This window comes from Gallus gallus, chromosome 1 (assembly GCF_016699485.2).
Source record: "Gallus gallus isolate bGalGal1 chromosome 1, bGalGal1.mat.broiler.GRCg7b, whole genome shotgun sequence".
Taxonomy (NCBI): Eukaryota; Metazoa; Chordata; class Aves; order Galliformes; family Phasianidae; genus Gallus; species Gallus gallus.
Window position 1 is genome coordinate 53,247,794 of NC_052532.1, and position 25,339 is coordinate 53,273,132.

General features: G+C 43.7%; 1 protein-coding gene across 1 annotated transcript in view; it reads left to right on the top strand.

Moving 5' to 3' along the window:
- The window catches only part of SYN3 (synapsin III), a 204,811-nt gene extending 179,702 nt beyond the window's left edge, over nt 1–25,109 (top strand). Inside the window, exons 9-14 of the mRNA XM_003640389.6 lie at nt 2,524–2,598; nt 5,782–5,884; nt 12,545–12,679; nt 17,931–18,015; nt 18,737–19,034; nt 21,594–25,109. Coding sequence (XP_003640437.1) covers nt 2,524–2,598; nt 5,782–5,884; nt 12,545–12,679; nt 17,931–18,015; nt 18,737–19,034; nt 21,594–21,726 — 829 coding nt within the window. The 3' untranslated portion in view covers nt 21,727–25,109. The remainder of the gene's footprint in view (nt 1–2,523; nt 2,599–5,781; nt 5,885–12,544; nt 12,680–17,930; nt 18,016–18,736; nt 19,035–21,593) is intronic.
- The last annotated feature ends 230 nt before the right edge of the window (nt 25,110–25,339 follow it).

Below are 25,339 nucleotides of genomic sequence, written 5' to 3' on the forward strand. Positions count from 1 at the left end.
GGAAAGGAAGCAGTAACACTAAAAGCTGATCTCACTGGGGAATATAGCTGTGCAAGTAATTGCTTGCTAAATGAGATATGTTTCCATACAAAAACAGCCATGAACAAGAAACAACTTAATGAGAAATTAAGCTTCTTCACAAAGAAAGCAAAAACAGCAAAATTCACCAAGTGACTTGCTAAGCCAGAGTATTTATTTAAATGTAGAGAGCCATTTATGGAAGTGCTTGGGAACATTTATGGAGCTTGGGAGGTTAGTATAACCAGTTTGATCATGGGCTCTTCCTTCTGGGCATCAGACTGAATAGATTATTTCTATGGTATAAATAAGTCCCTGTGACGTCAGAGAGCAGAGGAAAAAGCACCCAAAATATCAGAACTCTCACTGGTGTCTCAAAATCGTTAGTTATGATAGCAACTCTCTGCCTCAAAGGCAATACAGCATGTGTCAGACTAAGTGAATTTCTTTGATCTGTGAGCCATGGAATCTACCCAGGATTTCTATACCTACACCCACACATAGAAGCTGTAAAAACTGCTTCCTTCTGACAACAGACAGCTTACCAAAATTTCTGCATATTATGTTTACTTTGCACCAAGCATCTGCCAGAGGGAGGATGCTGAGGGTGACTCATGCATTCCTTCCCGCCCCAGATGTTCAATGCACTTCCTTCCAGCCCATGACCCAAGGCTTGAGTTCAGTTTCCCATTGACTTCAATGCAGTGACTCCAGATTTACACTACTAACAAACACCTACTTAGCTCATGCCTCGGGCCAGCCACAAAACAGCAGATAAGCAGCATGTGATACATGCCTAAAATTCCACTAAATGTATTTGACCGACATTGTAATGCTGGTGAAGAGAAAACATGAATACTTCTTATGTGGCAGCAGAAACTGGGGGAGAAATTATACGCTCCCTCCTTTCCTCAGCTCAGGGTCGAGGGATCATCCCCAGTTAAGATGTCAAATTTCCTTGTAAAACTATAGCTATGGTTTGGTTTTCTCACCAGTCAATCAACCGCTTACATTTGGTATAGCAGGTACATTTTCTGAGCGCTGATATTCAGTCATTTTGTTACTAATCACACTCCAGGAGTTCTCAGTACTAATGGAATTCCAGATGCCACTTGCCACTGCAGGGAAACTTTTTGAACCTATATGATAATAAAGAATGTCTCTTCCCATTACAGAACTGAAGAACAAAATCAAAGACTCACATGTCAATAGAAAAAGAGAGGCTGAGGGGTGAACACAAGCCACCAAAGGACTCGTAACAATCAAAGCTCAACGAGGAATCTATCTTTTAGCTTAGAACGTAGGGTAGGAAGATGGATGTTGGGTGAAGGTAACAAAAGGCAAGAGCTAACAGTATGAAAACAGTTACTTAAGAGTAATTTTTGCCCCCCTCCCTCTCTTTTAAAATATGGGTTAAAAAGACCGTTTAAATTTCACAGCAACTGTACATACCACTTCAGAAGAGAAATGGAAAAGGACACCAGACTGTCCCCCACCAGAGTAAAGGGAAACCCTAGGCAGCCAACTATAATGATCCAGATTTACTATAGAGCAGGACATCAGTATTATGAGTGCTCTATATAATCTTACGAGTTCAAAGTCTTTTTTACATCATGTTACAAAGGTGAGGACACTGGGAGAGAGGGTTCCCAAAACCACAGGTTGAAAGTGCTGGATGACACACCACACTCCTCTCCTAAATCTCTTTCATTGTGGAGATTCTCCCTGGGTGTATCTGTCAGCTTGTTGATTTGTTCTACCATGTAATTCTGCCAGGGTTATCTGCACAGTGCTGTCACAGCAGGCTGTCCAAGGTCTGCCCTGTGCCTAAGGTCAAGGAAAGGAAAATTGTCACCCCCTGATGGATGATGGTGAAACCTGGCGACACTACCTTTTTTCGGAAATTAACCATTAGTTGCAGCTAATGAGACTGTAACCATTTTGCGATTATAAATTCTCCAAGACCAGAACATAGTAAGCCACAGAAAGGTCAAGGATAAGTCAGTGGAAAAAGAGTGTATAATCGTATTTTCTATGACACCAGTACAACTGAAGTCAAATTTACGGAGACCCAGAGTGTTAGAGCCGATATTTGTGGAACTGCTTAGTCAGATGTTTGCATGGAGTGTTGTTCTTCCACGGATGGAGGATGCTACCATTGGAGAACACAAGGGTGATTATCCCGGAGACCTTCTCCTGACATTTCAGCTCTCCTAGGCCTGAGGTGTAAAGAAAGGAAGTATTCACAGAGCTTGATGTGTGCTCAAGATTCCTTGGAGATTTCCTTGCCTAATTCCTCATTCAGTCTTTCATGAGTTTGAACAACGTATCCTGTATGGAGTGTTGCTGAGGCAGGATTTGGAAAGATTTCTGCAAGGAAGAACCTCACCTCATCCCCTCCTGTACAAGCACTAAGTCAAGAATGAGAACTGCAGTATGAGGGAGGATGGGGCAGGAATGTATGTATTTTCATGTTCTGGTTATGTTTCTGGTTTGTTTTTCTAGGAGGACGTCTATCTCTGGAAACTGGAAGGCAAACACAGGTTCTGCAATGCTGGAACAGATTGCAATGACAGAGAGGTAAGGAAGAGGGTTTCAAGACAGTACTAACTATTCTTGGCTTAGAAGGGAGGACTTGTATTTTAGACCTCAGTTAATTGAGAGAACTCATAAGCGAGGTCTCCTGGGAGGCTGGATAAAGGAGTTTAAAAGACCAAGTATTTCCTTAGAAAAATACTAAGGGCACAAAGGCAAACTGTCCTGTTTTGGAGAACAAACTGGAAGGACAGCTAGAGATCAGCGTTGCTAGGTCATTAGATCTGTGGTGAATTTAGCCACAGGAAACAAGACCAGCATAGTAAGGTCAAGTATACAAGTACAAACATGTAGGTACAAAATCAGCAACGTCACAGCACAAAACAAGAAGTAACAAGAAGTTATTCTAAGCACATTACAAATGAGAGGCAGACGTGGAAAAAGTGTTTTTCTTCTGTCCAACAGAAGGGAAAATCTGCCCGTTGAATTGTTGAAAGCGTTAGTCTCCCAAAAGTGGACACTGCTTTAGTGAAAGTCTCACTGCTCAACAGTGCAGAAGGAATTGCCTCATGCATCTTGCACGCTAAACTTTGCAGGTGGTACTTCTGTATATTCAAATCACTGTGATATTTGCTAATATTGAAACTTCATGGTATTGTTGACTCATGGTAGCTTTTGCTTCGAGGTATTTTCCATACGCTTTTCTATAGAACTGCTATCAAGTTACTTGTTCTCCATCTTGCTTTTTTAAAGTAGGTTATTCATAGAATTAAAGAATCCATAAAATGTGTGTACTCAATCAGGCCTAGTGAACCTAAGATTTTTATTATTTATTTTTTTTCAGATTGTATCTCCCATTCTCCATGATCTTAAGGTTATGGTTAATTCTGATTCTGCCCAGGTTTGGGCACCACATTTGAAGAGAGATAGCAGTGAGCTGGAGAGAGGACAAAGGAGAATAAAGGGATGCTCAGAGGAGAGAATGTAACAATTGCTTATGTGGTGTTCCATCTTTTCCAGTTAGCAGACCAGTGGTATTTTTTCAGGAGAGGTGTGCACTCGTGCATAGTGAATGTATGCCTTCAGTGCTGATGTTCACCTTCCTTCATTAGCTTTCACAGAGCTGGAAGGAGTTGTCCACAAACTGAACAGTGCTTCGTCCTAGAGGATAAAATTAAAGAGCACAGGGTCTTGAAATATATAAAAGGCATTAGCTACCTTTATATTGCTAGTGCAACACTGTAAGAAGTAATAGGCTTAAACTACAGCAGAAAATGTTCATTTGGGCTTAGGAAATATTTCCTAATAGTAAGGATAACAGCACAGAAATGAATAACTTGGAGGGGATAGGGGACCTCTGTCCTCTTTCAGACTAGATTAGAGAAATGCCTTCTCTTTGGAGTAGAAGAGTTGTGCAGGTGATCATATAAGGTCCCTTCTGCAGCTTTAGTTCTGTGAAACAGGGAAACCAAACCAAGCTCCTAATTTGATGCCAAAGGTGATCCTTCAAGACCCTACCATGACTGTGGGAGCTGGACATTAATATGTATCTTGGTTGTTAACAACACAATTGACGCCAGAGAGATGGAGGGTAGACATTTCCTAATAGCACCTGATCTGCTGTCTGCTTCAGTGGTTGGCAACCCTGCCCACGGCATGGGGTTGGAACTAGATGATTTGAGGTCACTTCCAACCCAAGCCGTTCTGTGATTGCATGATTCTGATTTTAAAGCCCAGATTCCTGCCAACAGACCACGCTGAATTTTGAAGGTTCAGTTTATAGAGGTTCAACTCACTGAGCCTTATCTAGCCACAAATGCAACAAATCCCATTGAAATCTAAGTCATCAGTGCATACAACAAGGCAGAAGCGTGCTGAAATGCTTTGCCGAGTGGAAGCAATCTGAAGTACGTACTATACTCAACAGTAGCCCAAAGGACTGACATGTCCAAGTCATACTGGGCAAAATGATAGTGAAACTCTGCAAATGCTGCTGATGATGTATAGGCATAAAATCCTCCCCTGCCCCATAGCACTGCAAGCAGTGCGTTGGTGCTCAGAGGATGCGCAGCTCTCTTCCTCCTCATCCCTGTTAGTGCTTCTCAGGCTCTGCCCTCCTCACAGGGGCTGGGATGAACATGCTTGGTCTCCTCATTAGGAGCCATTTTCCTGCAGACGTTGCGTTCACACAAGTTGATCATTATGTTGTCAAGCCATGGGGACTCTGGCTGGCTTCAAGGATGTAAACTTGATCTTTGGCCAAAACAGCTCTTTTCCCAGTCCCCTCAGGGCCTGCAAAATGTCAGTGTTTTCAAGAGACTGTGGCCTCCCCTCCCCTCCCCGCATCTTGTCACAGTCCTGCTTACAGATCTGCTGTTCTGAGATTATTATTTTTATTGAAATGCTCAGGACTGCAAAGCAGCTGCACAGGAAATAAAACCAGGCCGCCTCGTTCCCTCCTCATTTCCACAGCGGGGGGGATGTGGTCCACTCATAATATGCCTCTTGTCATTCCCTCTCCTCCTCTGACACCAGGACAGCTAAGGGGGCACCCACCAAACCTGGCCTTAGCTCAGAGAAGCTGATAGTCCTGTTCTGGGACGGCCAGAGAAAGGGGCTGCGGCCTGGTCCGTGTAATGGGACCGCCTGTCCAGGAGCAATGTCCAAGGGGTGGGAGGGAGGTGAGGAGCTGTGGAAGGATGGCACTGAAAGAGTGAATTGTAAAAAGAGGAGCCACTGGGTAACAGATCACAGAGGGGATGGCTACTCCGCAAAGTTCTGCTCTCACTTTCCCATCTTATTGAAGCCCCAGTGTCCTGAATGTCTTATCAGGAGAAAAGTTCTCTGCGTAATGGAGGGCTTTCAGGCAAAGCCAGTACAACTTCTAAGGGGCCAAATCTTCTGGGAGATTAAATGAGCTAAATATTTATAGCTTGGCTAAATGACAACCGACTGGAGATCTGATGTAAATACCAAGGAGAGAAAGAAATGTTTTAAGGCGACTTTGAGGGCAGAATTGAAGCAATCTGAACTAACAGGAAACTTCAGACAAAATTCTCTTGTTATTTTGGTGCAAAAAAAAAAAAAAAAAAGAGGGCAAAGCATATCAGGAATGCCTTATGATTAAAAGGGCTCCAGAATCTCTTTGTTCGGGCACTGGGATGGGTAATTGTATTGGTGTATCACCAAAGCAGCTAATCCTAGACCATGCCTCTGTGCTTTCTGCAGGTACAGACTGTGGGTGGATGCCTGTGCGGAAATGTTTGGAGGTCTTGATATTTGTGCTGTCAAAGCTGTCCACAGCAAAGATGGAAAAGACTATATCATTGAGGTGAGAGCGAGGGGAACCTTGGGGAACTGTATCTGCAAACACTTTCCCTCAGAGTTTATATGCACCAATATGCTCGCTTACACCAACATGTGAGGTCCAGCAGTCACTGCTCTAGGGTGCCCATCTGTGTCCTCCAAGCTCTGGCTCACTGATATGCAAGGGTCTAATTCACAGCCCCAGGCAAACTGACTGACTGGTGAGACCTCACCTGGATTACTGCGTCCAGATATGGAATCTTCAGTAAAGGAGAGACATGGACTTGTTGGAGTGTGTCCAGAGAAGGGCCACAAAAATGACCCAAGGGATGGATCACCTCTCCTACAAAGACAGAGAGAGCTGGGGCTGTTCAGCCTGGAGAAGAGAAGGCTCCAGGGAGACCTGAGAGCGGCCTTCCGATATCTAAAGGCGGGCTGTAAGAAAGAAGGGGACAGACTCTTTAGCAGGGCCAGTTGTGATAAGAGAAGGGGAGATGGTTTCAAATTGATAGAAGGAGATTTAGATTGGATATAAGAAAAAAGTTTTCTACAGTAATGGTAGTGAGGCACTTGAACAGGCTGCCCAGAGATGGGGTGGATGCCCCATCCCTGGAGACAGCCAATGTCAGGCTGGAGGGGCTTTGAGCAACCTGAAGGAGCTGTAGGTGTCCTTGTTCATGGCAGACGAGTTGGACTAGATGGCTTTTAAGGGCCCCTTCCCATTCAAATGATTCTATGGTTCTATAATGGATATGCAGCAGGGGATCAGAATTAAAGTGCCTTCAGCACTCACTGTGGACTGTGAAGAGAACCGGGAGAGCTGCAGACTGCTTGGCCACCCCAGCTTTCCAGATAATCAGTCCCCACCATGTGGTAACATACCAGCATGGGACAGATGTGAAGCTGCCTTCTTCTTAAGCATATAGTAGCCTGCAAGTGTTGCCATCAGCACCCAAAGTTTGGCATGCCTCGCTGCACCAGTGCCCCAGCACCATTCTTCCTAGGCTGAACATTAGCAAAGCCAGTACACCTCTGATAGCTGTCAGTAGGGACTGATAGCATCATAAGAAAACATGTGCTACATAGCAATATTAATCGTGTTACCTTCCACCCATTACCCACCAGTTCAGGTCCAGGAGGTGATTCAGTTCACTAAAGAAGTGTTTCTAAAGGAACATGTCTTTCTTCAATCACTTTAAAGGGAACTCCAATAATAAAGCTCCTAGCTGCATCTTATTTGGTTGGACTAGATGATCTTAGTGGCCTTTCCCAACCTAAATGATTCTATGACTCTATGATTTATGAGAGTAGAATAAATGGTGAGAGTGTAACATAAAGGTCCGTAAGCAACAGGAACAAGTTAATTAAAAAACAAGTGCATTTTCTACATTCTTCTGCATGGACAGCATTCACTAGAATAACAGACCAGCAAGGCAGAGCCCTGCCTAAGTACAATGGGCAGCATAGACTACAGACATCTGTGTTCAGTGCCCCATTAATTGCACAACCTGTTGCTCTGGGAGCTAAGGATCAGTGCACTCCTCAGCAGACCAGAGGCAGAGATGGGAATGGGTGTACAGGATGCTCAGGTCATCTGAACAGGGTGAGGGGGGAACTGGCCAGATAATCCAAGTGGAAACTTAAGAGATGCCCTGGGGGAGAGAAAATGGGGCAAGTAAGCAAGTGCCTCTGTCACTATGTGATTCAAGGAGGCACAGCATCTGACCTGCTGTAAACTCCGCCAACACAGGCCAGCTGAGGAAGATGAGCAGAGCCAGCCTACGGCTTCATGAAGGGGTGCTGACACACTGGAAAGATATGTGTGGGAGAGCAGTCCCACCCGCTGAGGGTTGGGATGCTGATGAGAACCACATGAGCCCTCCAGCGACTGCACATTCCAGCATTATGTATCTGCTTTATGGGGAGCAACGAACTGTCAAAGGGCATGTGATCCAAGCACCGTTGCCAGCAATGAAATGCTGGCGAGCCTCTGTCTTTGCTGTAGTGATGAGTCTGCTCCTGTGTGCAATTCATCAGCACCTAGAGGAGCATCCCCCAGAGCAAACTGCCTCTCTGCTCTGCACTTGTATATCTCTATGCACGTGTAGCTGAGAAAGGAAGAACAAGAAAGCAGTCTTGCTAAAAACAAGCATAAGGACATTTGGACTGTGTCCATACATGGTCAGATGTGAGATGTGGTTTTCATATCCCTGCATCTATTCCTGCACATAAGCCTATGTACGTGCACACATGGATAATTCTGTGCTTAAGGATTATACGCCTCTGCCTGGATATACCTCTGGTTTTTCACATCTGTCTGTGTCTGTGAGTGACTGCATGAAAAGCACAGCCACCCACTGACAGCCATCACCACACACAGAGAAATGCACGCTAACGCTCCCCTCTCTCCAAGACCAAGGTAAAAAGCAACAGATCTAATACAGGACAAATTAGAAGAAACACATCAGCTTCAGATGGGTCATGCTGAATTATCCCACCAGAAAACCTGATTGAGCAGCTCCGAAGGACCAACACCAGCAGGCATTCAGATGCCAGGCTGACGGACACTGTTGGGAAAGGAGTAGAGCAGTGCAATACAAATAGCAGAACAAAGCCAAACAGGAATCTTTTCTACTTTATGCAGATCTGAGAGAGATGTTGACAAGTAACTAATTGCCTCCAGCCTATTTCCCGGGGTACTTTTCTTGGTCTGAAACTGATCCTTTATTTTGTTTTTTTCTTTTGATAGTGGGGGAAAAAAAAAGAAGTTTTTTGACAGTGCAATAGTTGTATTTTTCTGGGTGAGAAGGAACACTATGCTGTGACATGTTGTAAGAAAGCATGCCTAAATAGCCTGAACAAATACGGAATTTGCACAATGCAATTGCAGGCAGTAATTAATTTTCACAGTGCAAAGCTGTTCTCTAGGAAAGAATTGCAGAAGCAGTGATAAGCAAGTCTATGAAATGCAATTTATCACAGTGGTTCATTGCAAACGGAATCAGATTAAAAGAGATGAGTTATCAGCAGAGGATAAGAATAATCTTTCAGTCACGCTATTTGCTGCCACTTGAACTTCACCTTCGTTTCCTTTCCTGTGGCAGATACCAGGACCTATTGCCCTTCTGCCCTTTAAAGCAACAACACACATGGTCAATGGGCATGGTGGGGATGGGCTGATGGTTGGACTAGATGATCGTAGTGGTCTTTTTTAACCTTAATGATTCTATGGTTCTGTAAGTTCCTTTTTCATACGCAAAAGGAAATCTACTGATTTCTTCAAAGTTTCATTCTATTAAAACAGCTGTGAATATGATGGCAAATGCTGATTCTTCCTTTTCCTCTGATTTAAAGAACTTTATCACTTTAAAAGAATATTCAGCATGAACATTCAGAAGGCCAAACCCTGAACATAGCACAGGTTAGGTACTGCTGTTAGCAGCCAGATTCTCAAAAGAGCTCAGCAGTATGTATGATCTGGTAATCTCTCCTCCCTCCTTTTTTGGCAGTCTAACCTTTTTCCACATCTCTGCTATACTGACAAATATGGAGCAAGTGACGGACAAGTAAAATGAGCCACTTGATGTATTCTTCCTCCTGGATTGGCTAAGTCCTACCTGCCCTGGAGCCAAGCTGTGTGACAAGAGACATGCTCCCTGCTGACCCTGCCCATCCCTTCACTGACACCTTATCAGTCCTTCTGAAATGCTTAATCATGTGTCCTTCCTTCCTTCCCTAAAAAATCCCCTAACACCCCACTCCTGCACACCAGAGCACAGAAGAGCATGGCCATCCTTTAGGCCTCAGCATCATAGAGAGGCAGCAGGAGGAGTAGGACGGGGTTTTCCTCGGCCTCTTCTTTGCCCTGCTGCTTTCTGTTCCCCACATCCCTTATCAGGCAGCAGCAGCTGCCTCGGGAGCAGCCACTGACCTTGGGCAGCTACAAAGGCCAGGACCATATGTGTCAACATCTGCTTGTTTTGCTCAGCTGCTCTGTGTTTTTCTCAGCATGAGTGCAATCTATCTGTGACTCTGATATTCATAGAATCATAGAAACATTAAGGTCAGAAGAGATCGCCAAGATCACCTAGTTCAACCATCATCCTATCCCCACCATGCCCACTAAACATGACTCTCAGTGCCACATCCATACAGCTCTTGACCACCTCCAGGGATGGTGATTCCACCACCTCTTCGGGAAGCCTTCCAGTTTGTTTATTTCAGCACTGACATTGATGTCTGCCCAGCTGTAGGGCAACTCACCTTTCCCAGACAACACACAAAGTAACATCCCATGCTCCTTTCCACTCAAGTGACAGCCAGCTGTGTCATTCTGCTCACTGACACCACTGCCATTCTCACAGGCCTTCCCCTATGTGTGTGACCGCTCACCCCCATATTGGCAGCCTCCTACAGCTCACTCTTCCCTGCCAGACACCACACAGACACAGGTGCCCTGATCCCTGGTGAATCTTCCTGATAACCAACCTGATCTCCTTCTATGACCAGGTGACACTCCTAGTGGATGAGGGAAAGGCTGTGGATGTACTCTACCTAGACTTTAGTAAAGCCTCTGTATCCCACAGCATTCTCCTGGAGAAGCTGGCAGCCGGTGGCTTGGACAGGTCATACTCTCCACTGGGTAAAGAAGTGGCTGGATTGCCAGGCCCAGAGAGTGGTGGCAAATGGAGTTAAACCCAGCTAGTGACAAGTCATGAGTGGTGTTCTCCAGTGGTTGGTACTGGGCCCTGTCCTGGTCAGTATTATTATTGATGACCTAAACGAGAGGATCGAGTGCACCCTCCGTTAGTGGGCATGGTGGGGATGAGTTGGTGGTTTTACTAGGTGATCTTAGAGGTCTTTTCCAACCCTTGTGATTCTCTCTGGCTCAGGTGGGACCTGCTCCAGGGTTCGTTCCCCTAGTACTTCTGCTTTATAAAATAGCAACTTCCGCTTCTGCCACTGCTGCCACAGAAATAGGGAAAAGCATTGTCAGTGTGGGGAAATTAGGAGTTTTATTTGAGTTGGCTGTTTCAAACTGACTTTTATCGTTGGGAGGGTTAGGGTTAGGCTGGTCTGTCAGCAGAATAATGGCATCATCTAGTGGTCAGATGGGGCCCTCACATGGTGCCTTGCATGCAGCTGAGATCTCTTTTCGCACGTATGAACTGCAATCGCCAAATGAGGTGGGAATGCTTTTAATGAGGGAGTTGAGGGGAGGAAAGCTGCAGAGAAACCTGCTGGAGGGCTCCCAGGAGCAGTAAGGCACAGGGGGGTGCTCCTAGCTTCTCTAGAGTTTTCATGAGCCACCAGTAGAAATGAATGCAAATTAATAGCTTTTCCACAAGAACTGACAAGCATATAAACTCAGTGAACTCATCTCACTGATTTCCCCTCTAAAAAAAAAAAAAAAAATGTGGAAAACGTTCCATTTCACTCACAGCCTTGCAGCCTTGCCAATGTGGATTGCACGTCCAGTTGTTATCTGAGCATGAGTCAGTGCCTTTCTGGAGCAAAACAACCTTTAACTTTGCATTTCCAAGGTTTTTAATGTTTGGTTTAAAAATAAAAGCAAAAACAAAATAAACTCTTCCAACCCTGATATTTGCGTACAACTATATTTAATCCAGCTGAATCTTAACCTCATCATAGTGCAGCTCTTCATGTGGGATTTAGCTAATGTTTGTGAAGAATTTGATTTAGAATGAACTGCTGAAAATGATGTTTAGGGCTGCTATGCACCTGAGGGTCTGCTGTGCTTTCATTGCTGTTGTTGTCAGACCATTTCTTACCTCAAAGACCCTCTGACAACTTTCTTTACCCCATATCCACAGTTCTACATCCCAGCTTTCTCCAGCACAGTTCTAGTACTTGTTGGGAAGCAGTCGTGTCATGACCATATCAAGAAGAAAAGCAGAGAATAAGTTTACTTTTCTGCATTAGATGCCGTCATTTTGGTGATGTTCAATTCATTACATATCTGTGGAGTTTATTTCCCCTCTCAGGGTGCAGTGTTTTGTGTTTATTAATCCCAAGTGTTTCCTGATTTCCGCCAGTACCTGTTGCTTTCATCTCCTCAGACTTCATTACATTGTGTTTCCATTCTCCCGTGCCTGCATGTGGCCCTTTCTGCTGCAATGTCTCCTCCGAGTGCTGTGGCATGATGTCAGAGAAACCCCATCCATGATAGTCATCTCCTCAGGAGATGTGAAAAAGTTTGTGTTTACTTGATTTAGAAAGCCTTCAGACACCAGAAGACTTGGCTTGGCTTTCAAATTGTTAAAGGACGGAAGATGGGCTGTGGTGGAAGCACTGGAAGGCACTGGCACAGGTTGCTTAGAGATGTGGTGGATTCCCCATCCCTGGAGACATGCAAGACCAGACTGAAGGGGCTCTGAGCACCCTGATTGAGCTGTGGGCATCTCCGTTCATTGCAGGGGAGTTGGACCAGATGGCTTTCAAGGATCCCTTTCAACTCAAACAATTCTATGAAGTACATGTCATTTCCAAAAAAAACAAAGTGAAATCCCATCCAAATATGTTTTAGCATGGAGGGGGCTAATGACTAGAGGTGTTTGTAAGAATGTCAGGGGCGTGAAGCAAGTTAGTGTGATAGGTGAGCTGAAACATGCATCCACCACCAGAAACTCTCCTTATTAACTGCTGCTTTTCCCTCTCTTGGCAGGTAATGGACAGCTCGATGCCCCTGATTGGGGAGCATGTGGAAGAAGACAGACAGCTGATAGCCGATCTGGTTGTTTCTAAAATGACTCAGCTTGTCAGCACTGCTGGATCTACCCCATCACCACTGAGGCCTTGGGTATGAGAGAATAGAGACCTTTTGGTCAAGCTGTTTCCTCAAACTCTTTTGTTCCCTCTTCTTCCTGTGTGTGTGAGGTAATCAGAAGTCTCATAGAGTTGGACAGTCCCACATGAGAGTGTGTTGGATAGATTGACTCCTGCCTTTCCAAAGAAGTCTCTTGCAGTTTGCATTGCATGCCCCTAAGAAACGGTTTGCTCTCCCTTCCTCTCCTTCTGCATAGCCGTGGTACCATAGTGGTACTGTGGGCCATGCACGTGCATGCATACACATTCTGGCTTGCTAAGTTAAATCCTACTTTAAATTCATATTGGAGACAGCATTTTTAGAGGGGCTTGCAACTCTCTGCTTCACCTCCATCCAACACCCAATCCTCAGGATAGGCTTCACTTCAGTTTTTGCATCCCTGATGAAAATCTGTGCTTTCCAAACAGGAGAGTGGGGATTTTCATCAAGTCTTGTTTCATTTCTCACTGCAGCATTGTTTCTTTGGAGGTGCCCTTCACCCCTTCATCAGCAGGAGGCTTAACTACTGCTGAATCCATATAAGAACATGTCATTGTTGCATTTAATGCGCCTCGTGGTACAATCTAAAGGTGTATGTGCTACACTTCTTGCAGCATCTAGCAGGGAGGCAAGAACAAAGGGTTGAGGACAACAGAAAACTGTACAAAATAAAGAATAGGAAGAGTAAGAAGGATGAGGGATAACACTGACCGCAACACACTGGATTCTGCAGCTTTCTGCCTCTTTCGTACGACAGCTCATTCCCTGATAAACCAGGTCCCAACATGCAGTGTACTCAGAGTAACTCCAAAACAGATTTTAGCTAGAGTGAAGAGGGTAAATATTTAATAGACACTAAAAATGGTTTGAGATAGGGAAAGTGATACAGACGGGATAGGATTTACTCTGGCCAAAATGGAATCAACAAATGCCATCTGAAATAACAAAGATATAGAGAGTATAAATGGGGAGGCCTGCAGAAACTGAGAAGAAAATGGACAGATGCATCTGTTGTCTGTGTCTGTAATATACTGGTGCAAGATTGGATTGGATTACAACAAACCTAAAATAGGGCTAAAACAAGAACAAAACAAATGGTCTTGGAAGGATAAGATGTCAAACAGGTTATTTAAATAAGAATCCTCATCAAGAATACAACCTACAAATAATCTGTGCACAGAATCAAGAAAATTAAAATCACAAATGTTTTAACTACTATTTTACTATAGAAAAAGGCCTTGGTACAACAAACACTGCAGAAACTGTACAAACTACAATTGCCACCATAATGTCATAACACATAGTTAAAAATTGACAGAGAGATATTATTGAATGCAAGGCAAGTGAGATGCAGAACTGGAGCTACAGTTGTAGACTTCCACAGAATCAAGAAAAAAACACAATTCTTAATAAAAGGCAAGCAGTATTGAATACATAGAAGTATTAATTCTTGGATATCCAATGTATATGCATAGAATATCTACACATATTACTGTGGCTATCTGTTCAAATTTCTGGATCAAAAAAAAGTGAGAAATGAAGAAACTGACAGAAATGGAAGAAGCAAAAAGTTTTATTAAAGTGAGACTACAGCTGTCAAGAAGCAAGTCCGATAACATGGTGGAACAATAAGGCAGAGAGAGTTTCCTGTCCTTTTTGGTTACTTCTTCTGGGAACTGCAAAATCCAAGTGCAATAGGAAAGAACAGCTTGACCATTCCACGACTCTAAGATTCTATGATTCTAAGATTCTAAGATTCTATGATTCTATGACTCAGCCTTCTGAATCACCCAGATACAATTTCAGGAAGTGAACATGTAGTACTAGGCTTGATGTCCCAAGAGCAGATGTGGTATCAGAAAGTAATGATGTGGCACAGGCAGATAGAAAAGGTGACTTTAGTAAAATTAAGAAGTTAATCAAAAGCTCCCTAGTATTATAAGGAACTCTTTATGGACGTTATTCAAGAGAACATTGTTTTCCTGAATGCATATATATACATTGTTGATTTGCTCCTGAATGAGGAATGCAAGAAATAAACTCGTAGACCTAAGTGACAAAGTAGAAGGAGACATTCAAGATAGACAAAAAAAAAAAAAAAAACTTCCAGATTTGGAAATATGACATTTACAAAGACTTTTACATACAATCATGCAAGTAACAAAAGGAAACTGCAAAGGGATAGAATTTGATTCTGAAGATCGGGTAGAAGGAAGAATGAAATAATTTCTCTGAGTTCATCAGAAGATGGAACCCTACCAAAAGATTGGTGGGCTCTGTGGATCATCCAGCATTAAGGGAGGAAAAGAAGACAACACAGATAGAGTGTGGCTCTACTAAACGTAATTGCTGGAAGTGGAGAACTTCTTAAACTATACATAGATTTTCCAGATAAGAAAGACACAGCAGGGAGTAAACTCAGTGATTCAATTAGTGATGATCGATACTTTTAAAAATTATTAAGCCCCCAATCCAGCTGGCCACATCCAATGAAACGAATTCAGGGAGTGACTCAGCTGCCAAAAAGCACTGTTTCATTAGAAACAGTTATTGCTCCAGAGGATTGGTGTATAATCCAAAATCTATGTTTAAAAAGGCTTGAAGAATAATATAGAAATATGTACATAAGGAAGCCACAGACCTTAAAAATTATCTCAGTATCTAATTTTAAAATTAATACAGAATCATAGAATCATAGAATCGCTAAGGTTGGAAAAGACCCACAGGATCATCCAGTCCAACCATTCGCCCTTCACCAATGGTTCTTGCTAAACCATGTCCCTCAACACAACATCCAAACGCTCTTTGAACACCACCAGGCTCTTATAAACCAACAGAACTGTGAGTTAAGAGCATTCACCACAATCTTTTTTTTTTTTTTCCTGAAGAAAAATGATCCATTAATCTTCCTTTGATTCTTTGCCCATCAGCAATTTGAGAACATATTCATAAAGTGGTAGATAGCAGGAAGTCAGTCAAAATAATGTAGCTACACTGTCCCAAAGCCTAAGGCAAGATATCAGATGAGCAATTACAGAAAGCAAGGAGAGAGAGGGAATAAAAGGCAAAGTTTCACTGTGGAACAGAATCTGGCCTCAGACAAAGACATAGATCTGAAAGACTTTAAATCTTGCAAACAGTTAGCAAAGTGGAAATTAAAGGATACTAAACATGGTCCTGTCCCAGTAATAACTAGTTATTAATTGGGTTGATTGAGCACAGGACTTCATAGAATCATAGAATCGTTGGGTTGGAAGGGACACTCAAAGGCCATCTAGTCCAACCCCTCTGCAGAAAGCAGGTACACTCCCAGCTTGACCACGTTGCTCAGAGCCTGGTCCAGCCTGACCTTGTAAGATGTTAATAGCAACCATTTTTTTCACGGCAACCACATGATATGCAGCTTTATAGTTACAGCTGCAGCTCTCTCATGGCTCTCAGCCTCACTTCCACTGTTTCCCCTCTGTTTTCTTTCCAGAGGCTGAAGGACTTTGGGTGGCCCTCACCCCTTCACCTCTCTGCCTCAAAATGCTGTTTTGCCTTCATCTCTTAGAAGCCTTGGGTTGAGTGCAGGCAAAGGCTATAGAGGTCAATATGATTCCTTTTCTCTGGCCAGTCTAATCAGGATGTCTTATGGGATTAGGACAGTGCACTTCCACTAAATCAAGACAAGGTTTAGTGCCTCAAGCTTGCAGCACAAGAAGCTATGAAATGGAAAATTTCCTTTGTTTTCCCCCACCACTCTTTGGCATGTCCTAGATAAATAGTGCACAAGATCGGCTGGCAACCTCATCACATTTATGCTAGTCAGTTGAAATTCATTTTACTGCTTCCAACTGTGAAACATTTCTTCCCATTTCCAGAATCACTTAGCTCATTCTCCTTACCTTCCAGGATCTTCAACATCCCCTTTATCATTGTGTTCCCCATGTAAATAATCCGGCACATACCAGTCTATCTGTCTCCAACTTCCCGTGTTCTTTCATAAACAATTTTGTGCAATAGGCTTACACAGACTTTTGTTAACCTTGGACCAAGCTCTATGTGCAACAATTCTGTGTTGCTTAATCTATTTATTAAAATAACTGTCAGAAAGAGTAAACAGTGAGAGGGAAGAAAGTGCAGATGGCACCAACTTATTTGGGTTAGTCAGAACCAAGGATGGTAGCGAAGAACTTCTGACAGAGCTGTGTATGTTAAGTCACCACAATAGTAAACGGTGCTGGAGACTGAAAAGTAAGCTGAACTAGGGGTAAAGAGAGGGAGAATATAAACAGTAGGTACACCTTGCAAGTCCCACTAACGGTGCCACTTGAGAAAGACACTGTAGCAAACAGGCTAATGAAAACCATTACTCAGCCTAGGGCTGTGTTGGCATGGGAGAAGCAAGGAATTTGGATGCACGAGTAATGAGTCAGTGACGCATAGAGAATCAAGATACTGCTTCATCTGGAATAATGCAAGCAGACCTGCTTCTGGCATCTGCAGGAAAGACTGCAAAGCCAGAAAAGAGAAGTGTGTGATGAAAATGATTAGGAGCCTGGAAACATTCCCATGGAGGGACCGAAGGGATTCGGCCAGTTGGCTTTAGGAAGGACATAAATCAGAGAGGGCAGTAAAAGTCTACGCAATAATGAATGGCCTCGCAGAGGTAGGTTGTGAGAACTATTCTCAAGCTCAAAGTAATGGAGTTGAGAAGAGAGGAAGGTAGTGAGGCTGAGAGTAGAATAAATTTCAAAGGGTCTGGGTGTCAATGTTAAAATATCTGAAATGGCTGCAAAGATTTCTGTGGAGCAGATAGTAAGCTTCATGTTTCATGGTTTATGCTGGTCCTTACTTACTAGCAATCCAGATAAGACCCCTTAGGGTAAAGATATGATTACTCCATGAAGGTTTCTACGGTTCATCTCTCTTTCCTTTGGAGCATCTGGTGCTGGCAACTGCCCAAAATGGGAAATGGGACTAAGAGACCCCTCAGGCCTGATAAATTTGGCAATTCCTGATTGCCTAAAAAACATTATAAACTGTAACTTCGCTGTTATTCCCTGTGAGCAAACAACTTACGTGCTCTTTATTACTCAGCTCTCTCTTTCAGTCCCTTGAAATTTTACCAGCCAGATGCTGTGTGTATATACTTAAGGAACACTCCAGGATTCCACTGTTCCTATAATACCTCTGGGCTCCTCTCTGGGGACTCTGTATTAACAGGAATGGCTCTTTTCTTTTTTTTTTTTTTCCCCTCCAGCCTCCACAAGTTCAGCCTCAGACAGTGAAAACTCAGCCTGGACCTCAGCTTGCACAACTGTCTCAGCCACGGCCTCCTCCCCAAGGTACAGTTGTTTGGGACCCTATGATGGCATGGACTGTGAGACATCAGTTTGCTTTCTAAATAAAAGCTCTCAAGATACACATCTCACTCACTGTTCCAATTCACTGATAAGCAGGCAGCAGATTCTGTGAGCCGTTAAAGGAGCTACTGTAATACTCTGCAGTAGCTCAGAAAGTGGGCTGAAAATCTAGTACAGATCTAGCTGATAACGCTGTTAGGGTTTGGATCACCAAAGCATTGTCACTTGAAGTGGCATTGGAGCAGGGTTTGGGGCACACTGTAGTTGTGTTTACACAAAGCTGTAGCAGCTAGAAGTGTAAAGAAGCGATGGGAAGATATGGGTGCTGTCACACCTGGAATAGATACCAAGATGGTGACACCGGGATCCTTGATCCATTCACACACACACTGCCCTGTCACCAAGGGAGAGCGCACCCTCAGCTTCTCTTGACAGCAGAAGCAGGCTTGACTTGTGGCTTGGCCAGAAGAACACATTTGGTTTACTGTCCAGATTTAGCCTCAGGTGTTGAAGAACAAGACATGGGCATGACACTGGTGCTAGATTTTTATTTTTATTGCAAAAGAGGATTTTCCTTACCCTTTTGCATGAAACTGCTCTGAATAGTCTCTCCTCTTAGCAAATATCATCCCTCCCTATAGATGCTACTTGCTCATTTTCCACATGACCTCCCTCATGCTTCTTATCTACATGACCCTTCCAGGTGGACCACGCCAGCCTCAGGCATCTCAGCCTCCACGGACAAATGCACCTCCACAGCAACGGCTCTCTCCTCAAGGACAGCAGCCTCAGAGTCCCCTGTCCACCTCACCTCAGCAGCAGAGGTCACCTGGATCTCCACAACAAGTCCGATCAGCAACTGGGTCCTCTCCAGTCCAGGCTTCCAAGGCAGGCGTGTTCCCACCACAGCAGCCCAGACCTCCTGCTCAAGGCCGGGCTCCAAGCCAGCCAAGCCCCACCGAAACATCCAAGCAACAAGCCACCCCACAACCACATCTGAAGTAGGTGCTCTGTTAAACCACTGATAACTGCAGGTACTAAAATAAGGCTATCAAAAAAAAAAAAAAAAAAAAAGTATTCTGACCTGTTGTCAGGCAGCAGTCCCCAGGGACAAAGGCCTGGGTAACTGTGAGTGACTTCAGAGATACAAATGCCAGGCACAGCTCAGGTCACCAGTGAACTGCTATCAGGAAGAACCAGTTGTACTTTACATCTATTAAGCCTTCACATTTATCCTCTTCTTCATGTGCACATTGCTAAATGTGTAGTCTATTCCGACCTTATCAATACACTACTACCTTTTCAGCAGGGTATGTAATCATTACCCTTACAGGATAAACAGCACATTATCGTAGAATTATAGAATGTCTTGGGTTGGAAAGGATATCAAAGATCATCCAACTCCAACCCCTTTTCTGTAGGCAGGGTTGCCAACCACTAGATCAAGTACTGGATCAAGTTACCCAGGGCCTCGTCCAACCTGGCCTTGAATGCCTCTGTGGATGAGGCATCCACAGCTTCTCTGGGCAGACTGTGGCAGCATCTCACCTCCTTCTCAGTGAAAAATTTCCCCCTTACATCTTACCTCAATCTCCCTTCCTTTGGTTTAAAAACATTCCCTCTTGTCCTATCACTATCTACCTGTGTGAAAATTTGATTTCCCTCCTGTTTATAATATCTCCCTTTAAATACTGGAAGGCTGTAATGATGTCTCTCCATAGCTTTCTCTTTTCCAAGCTAAACAATGAAGCCCAGCTGCTTCAGCCTATCTTCATAGGAGAGGTGCTTCAGCCCCCTGATCATCTTCATGGCCCTTCTCTGGATCCTCTCCAACATCTCCACATCTTTGCTGAGTTGGAGGCCTCATATCTACATGCAGTACTGCAGATGGTGCCTCACAAGGGCGTAGCAGAGAGGGACTATCTCCCTGCTGGCCACCTCTCTGCTGATGCAGCCCAGGACACTGTTGGCCTTCCAAGCTGTAAGGGTACACTGCTGGCTCATGCTACATTTTTCATCTACCAAGTCCTTTCCAGCAGGGCTATTCTCAAGGAGTTCTTTTCCCAGTCTGTACACATATCTGGGATTGCCCCAGCTCAAGTGCAACACCTTGCACTTGGCCTTGTTGAACCTCACTAGGTTTACACAGGCCCAGCTTCTGAGTTTGTCAAGGTGCCTTTGGATGGCATCTCTTCCTTCTGCCACATAACTGCACCACTCAGCTTGGTGTCATTTGTGAACTTGCTGAGGGTGCACTTGATTCCATCACCTATGTCACTGACCTATGTCTTGATAAAGATGTGAAAGAGTATAAGTTCCAAGGTGGACCCCTGGGAAACACCAGTTGTCACCAGCCTCCATCTGGACATACAGCCATTGGCCACAACTCTCTGGCTGTGATCTTCCAACCAATTCCTTATCCACCGAATAGTCTACTCTTCAAACTCATCTCTCTCCAACTTAGAGATAAGGATGTGGTGAGGACCGTATGAAAAGCCTTGCACAAGTCCAGGTAGATGGCATGAGTTGCCCTCTGTGGTACTACTCATATATACACAGAACTTCAGATGGTGACTGTATGTTCAAGAGCACTGATGGAACACTGAATTATTGTACATCTTTTGTAGCAGCCTTTTCTGCCACCCTTGGTGGAATCTATCAGGCTGCACCAGGACAGGAGAGTTTGGCAATAAAATGTTTGGTGTTGACCAAGTGGGCGCAAAGAAAAATTGGCACAAACAGACCAGAGATAGAATCTAAGCTAGAATTGTAAAGAGAGTTTTTAGACAGAGCGGAAGAGTGATGTTCTGGAACACATTTTCAGTGATCATGTCAACAATTAGTAAGGCAAACTAAGAGCAGAGGACTAACAGATCAAAATGCTGTTGCTAAGGATGCAATTTCTGTACTATACCTATTGCAGGAACTTTAATTCAGAGTCTGGTCTTGTGCTGAATTCCTACTATGGACACAAGAAATCAGTCAGTGACAAAGCACAGTAGAAAGGGAAAAAAATGGAAATGTACTTCATGAGCACAGACCAGATCTGAAATAAAACATTAGTGGGTATACACCCAGTGGGGCCAACCAAAAGACTGCATACCCAGTAGTCAGAGTAGACGTGCCAAGGAGACTAGGCAACAGCACACTTTGCATGGGACATGGCTACCACTTTGTCCAGTCCCAAACAGGATCGCCATTCGTGGTGTGGCTGGTGAAAGAAAGGTGATCTTCAGTATAAATACACTCTTCTCTATTAACAGTTACATGATTTCAGTATTCATTGGAAGAGTAGCACCGAATGGCAATTGTATGTTTTTAATCAGATGCCTTCATAAACTGTTAAGAGTTCTGGACTGTGATAATGGAGCCACCCATCCCCTACTCCCACATACTCCCCAGTTCCTGGATGTCTTAACATATGGAGATTCTTCTTCCCTCCTTCTCTTGTTTTCCTGGAGTGCTTCCATTGTGCAGTGGAGCACAAAGCATCAGTAACCAGCTCTAAAAAAGCACCTTCTCCTGCTGAGTCTGAGTTTCAACTTTGTTTTCCATTTCAGCAAATCGCAGTCCCTGACAAACACCTTCAGCATATCTGAATCATCTCAGAGGGGGAATGCCAGTGAAGATGAAGCAAAAGCTGAGACCATCCGCAACCTGAGGAAATCATTTGCTAGCCTGTTTTCCGATTAACAGCCCTGCAGCTGGATCTGTGCTTCGGCCAGCCCTCACTCTTCGTATAGCCAATGTCATCTTGGAGTATACTCAGTGGTACCCAACAATTTACAGCGAATACCCGGGTAAAAGGAGCTGAGAAAACTACAGTTGTTTTAATACGAAGAAGATATTCTAATAACGGCCTGAAAGGTGACTGTATAAAAGTGGCATCATTTCATTGTTTTTTGTGCATAATCAGAATTACGTCTGTTCAAGTGACTGAGTTGTAAATCAAATTTCTTCCAGCTAATCCCTGTGGAGACTACAGTTACGACAGTGGAAACTAGCTTTTATTTTGGTTTGTATATAGTCCATACAATCACTAAATTCCAATTACAGAATCCTTGTTGAGCCTGAGCTAAAAAGAATATAGGATTATTTCAGAAACAGATGTGCAAAAAACAGCAGCAAGTATTCATAGACTGATAAAGCCTGAGTATGGAAATACAGTGAACTATGGAACTTCATGATACCAACTTTACTTAAAGTCATTTTTCAGAGTAAACTACATTCAGATTAGATACAGTGCCACGCATCGGTAACTGCCAAAGATCACATGAGCAGGTCATCCAGATGGACCGCTGGTTTGTTCCAGATCACTCTGCTCATAGCAGTTAAAATGTCTATTTCATGCCTCGCATTTATGTCCCCAGCATGTGATTCCCAAGTTTTGAGAGAAAAATGTCAGGTTCAAATCCTGTAGCGTTAGCTCAAAAATAACCTGAGAAATGGGCTTTCCAAACACACACACACACACACACACACAACAACAACTTCTTTCCTTGCCCCTGGAAACACTGTAGAGTTCAAATCCATAATCCACACAAATCCAAGCACTTTGGTGGCTTGATCACATCTGGTTACGTGTGTCCCCTGGGAACATATTTAATTAATAGCAGAGCTGATGAAGTGCACATACTTGGGTGCTGAGTGTTCCATAATACAGATTGGACAGGGAAATGGAGTGAAATCCTGTCTCACTCCTTGAACTCCCATTGACTGGGGTGAGTGCAAAACGAACCAAGGTGACAGACCTGTGATGGAACAGGAAAACTGTCATCTAGAAATAAGATGAGCTGGGGTCCTTCCAGAGACACCAAGCAATGGGAAGGCATGTATGTGACTGCCCCAAGCAGGTAATGACCTTCTGGAGAAGACAGAGATAGATCTTTGCTGGCTGTGCTTTTCTTAAGCCTGTAATATAGACTGAAGCTGTATACAAACACACACGCTGCAACTAGGACAAAGCAAAAACAGGAATGACACAAACCACGTTCATAACTGAAAAAAACTGCAGAAATCAGTCTAACTATGGCTACTTCTACCAGCTGAGAGCCCACCCCGTGCATTACGCTAGTTTTATTTATAATACACCTGATGAAAGCACCAGCCCCCATCCCATCACCTGACACATGCAAGGCAGGGCTCCAGGAGGAAGCAGGCAAGCCTCTTCCATTCTTCCGTCAAGTATTTGAGCCACAACTCATACACACAGCTTCAAGGCCAGGCTTCTGACTTTATGTTTCCCTTTGCAACTTCGCATCAGTTACACTTAGGAATACCAATGGAGGAAAGGAGGTCAGTAAGTTAGTTATATACATCTGAGCCAGTGGCACAGATCTTAGCAGTCACTTAAAAAGAGGTCCCCAAATCAAAAAAACCAAGAGCAGTATTTGCCATCTTGGATCTCATGATTCACTGGTGGGAATGAAGCCAAACGAGCAATTCCTTCATGCACAGCACCTGTAATGAACATCTAGATCCAATGCAGACCAATCCGAACATACCTTTACAAATATAATTGCTTTTGTGACCTGTGCACTTTCAGGCAAGTAACTGCATGGCTTTTCCAGCTTGGAAGGCTCTCGAGAGACTCATCTGGACCAATGATTTATATCTCAAGTTCAGAATTAAAGAACCACTCAATTCCCTTATGATTTATCCTTTTTTTTTTTTTTCAGCTCTGTTTTGTCCTTCCAGGTTTGCTGAGTAGCTTACAATGTAGCATCATAAACACATGTCATTGTCTGAGAAAGAAAACAGACCCTGCTATTTTGCAGTCTCCAGGAGCAATAAAAGAGTGATAAATGACTTTCAGCATTGTTCCACTGGCAAGAACAATAGCAGATTAACAAGCTCCACTATATGGAGCAGAGGTAATGCAGCTCTGGTGGAAGAGGATTTCCTTCGATAACGCTTCCCTCAGCATGGCTCATGCCCTGCCCTACTAAGTGGTCACCAGAAATGCAAAGACAAATATAGCAGTTTACTGCCAGAATCCTCAATTGCTCTATTCTCCAGATCTTTGTATATCTCTCTTACCAATACATCCTACACACACACACACACCAAAAAAATAACTAAAAAACAGGTAACTACTAGCTGGTAAGGCACGGCCCCTTCAGTTGACTCCATTTAATCACTGAAATCACAACCTTTGGATCATCTGCTGATGCTGAAACGCAGCAGGACTGTCCTCCAACCGACTACTGCAACAGGACAGCACTGCTGACCTGACAGCCAGCAGCGACTCAGATCTCTTCATCTGCCTTCAGCTCCCAGCTGGCACCTTTCAAGGGACAAGCAAGCAGAACAGGCTCTCCCCTTGATCCAGCCTCCAAAAATGCATAATAGCAAGAGGCACTATCAGCTTACCTTTCCTATTCCTATAGTTGTTGAAAAGCATTTTCTGTTCTGTTCACAAAAGTGCTTTAATGAACACACAGAGCTGATGTCCTGAATCACAGAGATGAAACTCTGTACCATATCCTATAAATACAGTACAACTATGACACTCACACACTAGATGTCGTGGCTAGCAGCAGATTCACCACCTTTGATGCTGGGCTCCTATTCCAAAATCCCTACAATCTAACAAAGCAATAGACAGAGGTAATAAAAGGGGTATATTCTTTTTATGAATGCTGAACTAAGGTCTATCTAAGCATTATTTAGGTACCTAAATGTAGCAGCTAGACTAAAAGGAAGTTAAGAAGGCAACAGAAAAGATGGTAAATGGAAGTTACATTTAAATCACAGCATAGATATGGCCCACAGCATGCCTTGGGGTCTTTCTCATAGCTGTGAAAACTGAACACCTGGTCAGAGCATGCTTTCATTTTCTTCACATGGAAACCAGGAAACATGAATAGATGCGTGCATTTGGAATCAGCCCAAGACGGAGCTGGGACACAGCTAAGACACCCACCCATACTCAGCACCTGGAAAATGAATTTACGTTCTGCTGTTTAGACAGAGACTGAAAAAACATCTCGTCTTTCTTGTAATATCTAGGTGTGGTATTTCAAGAGGAATGTAACTCATGTTCTCATGCAATTAAACATCTTGTATAAAGCTAAGGCTCAGAATAGCAGTCCTGCTCCAATGACTGCAGCTGTACTTTCTTTTCTTTCACTTATCACAGATGGGTATGTAAGACCTCACACCCTGCATATGACTAGGTTATTTAATACAGTCTTCTTAAGTTCCACGAATAAGGTAAAGCAAATTAAAAAAAGGAAAGAGTGACAGTTTCCCAATTTCCAAGCGACTGTTAGCAGCAGTGCATGCAAATGAACAGTACAGGTAA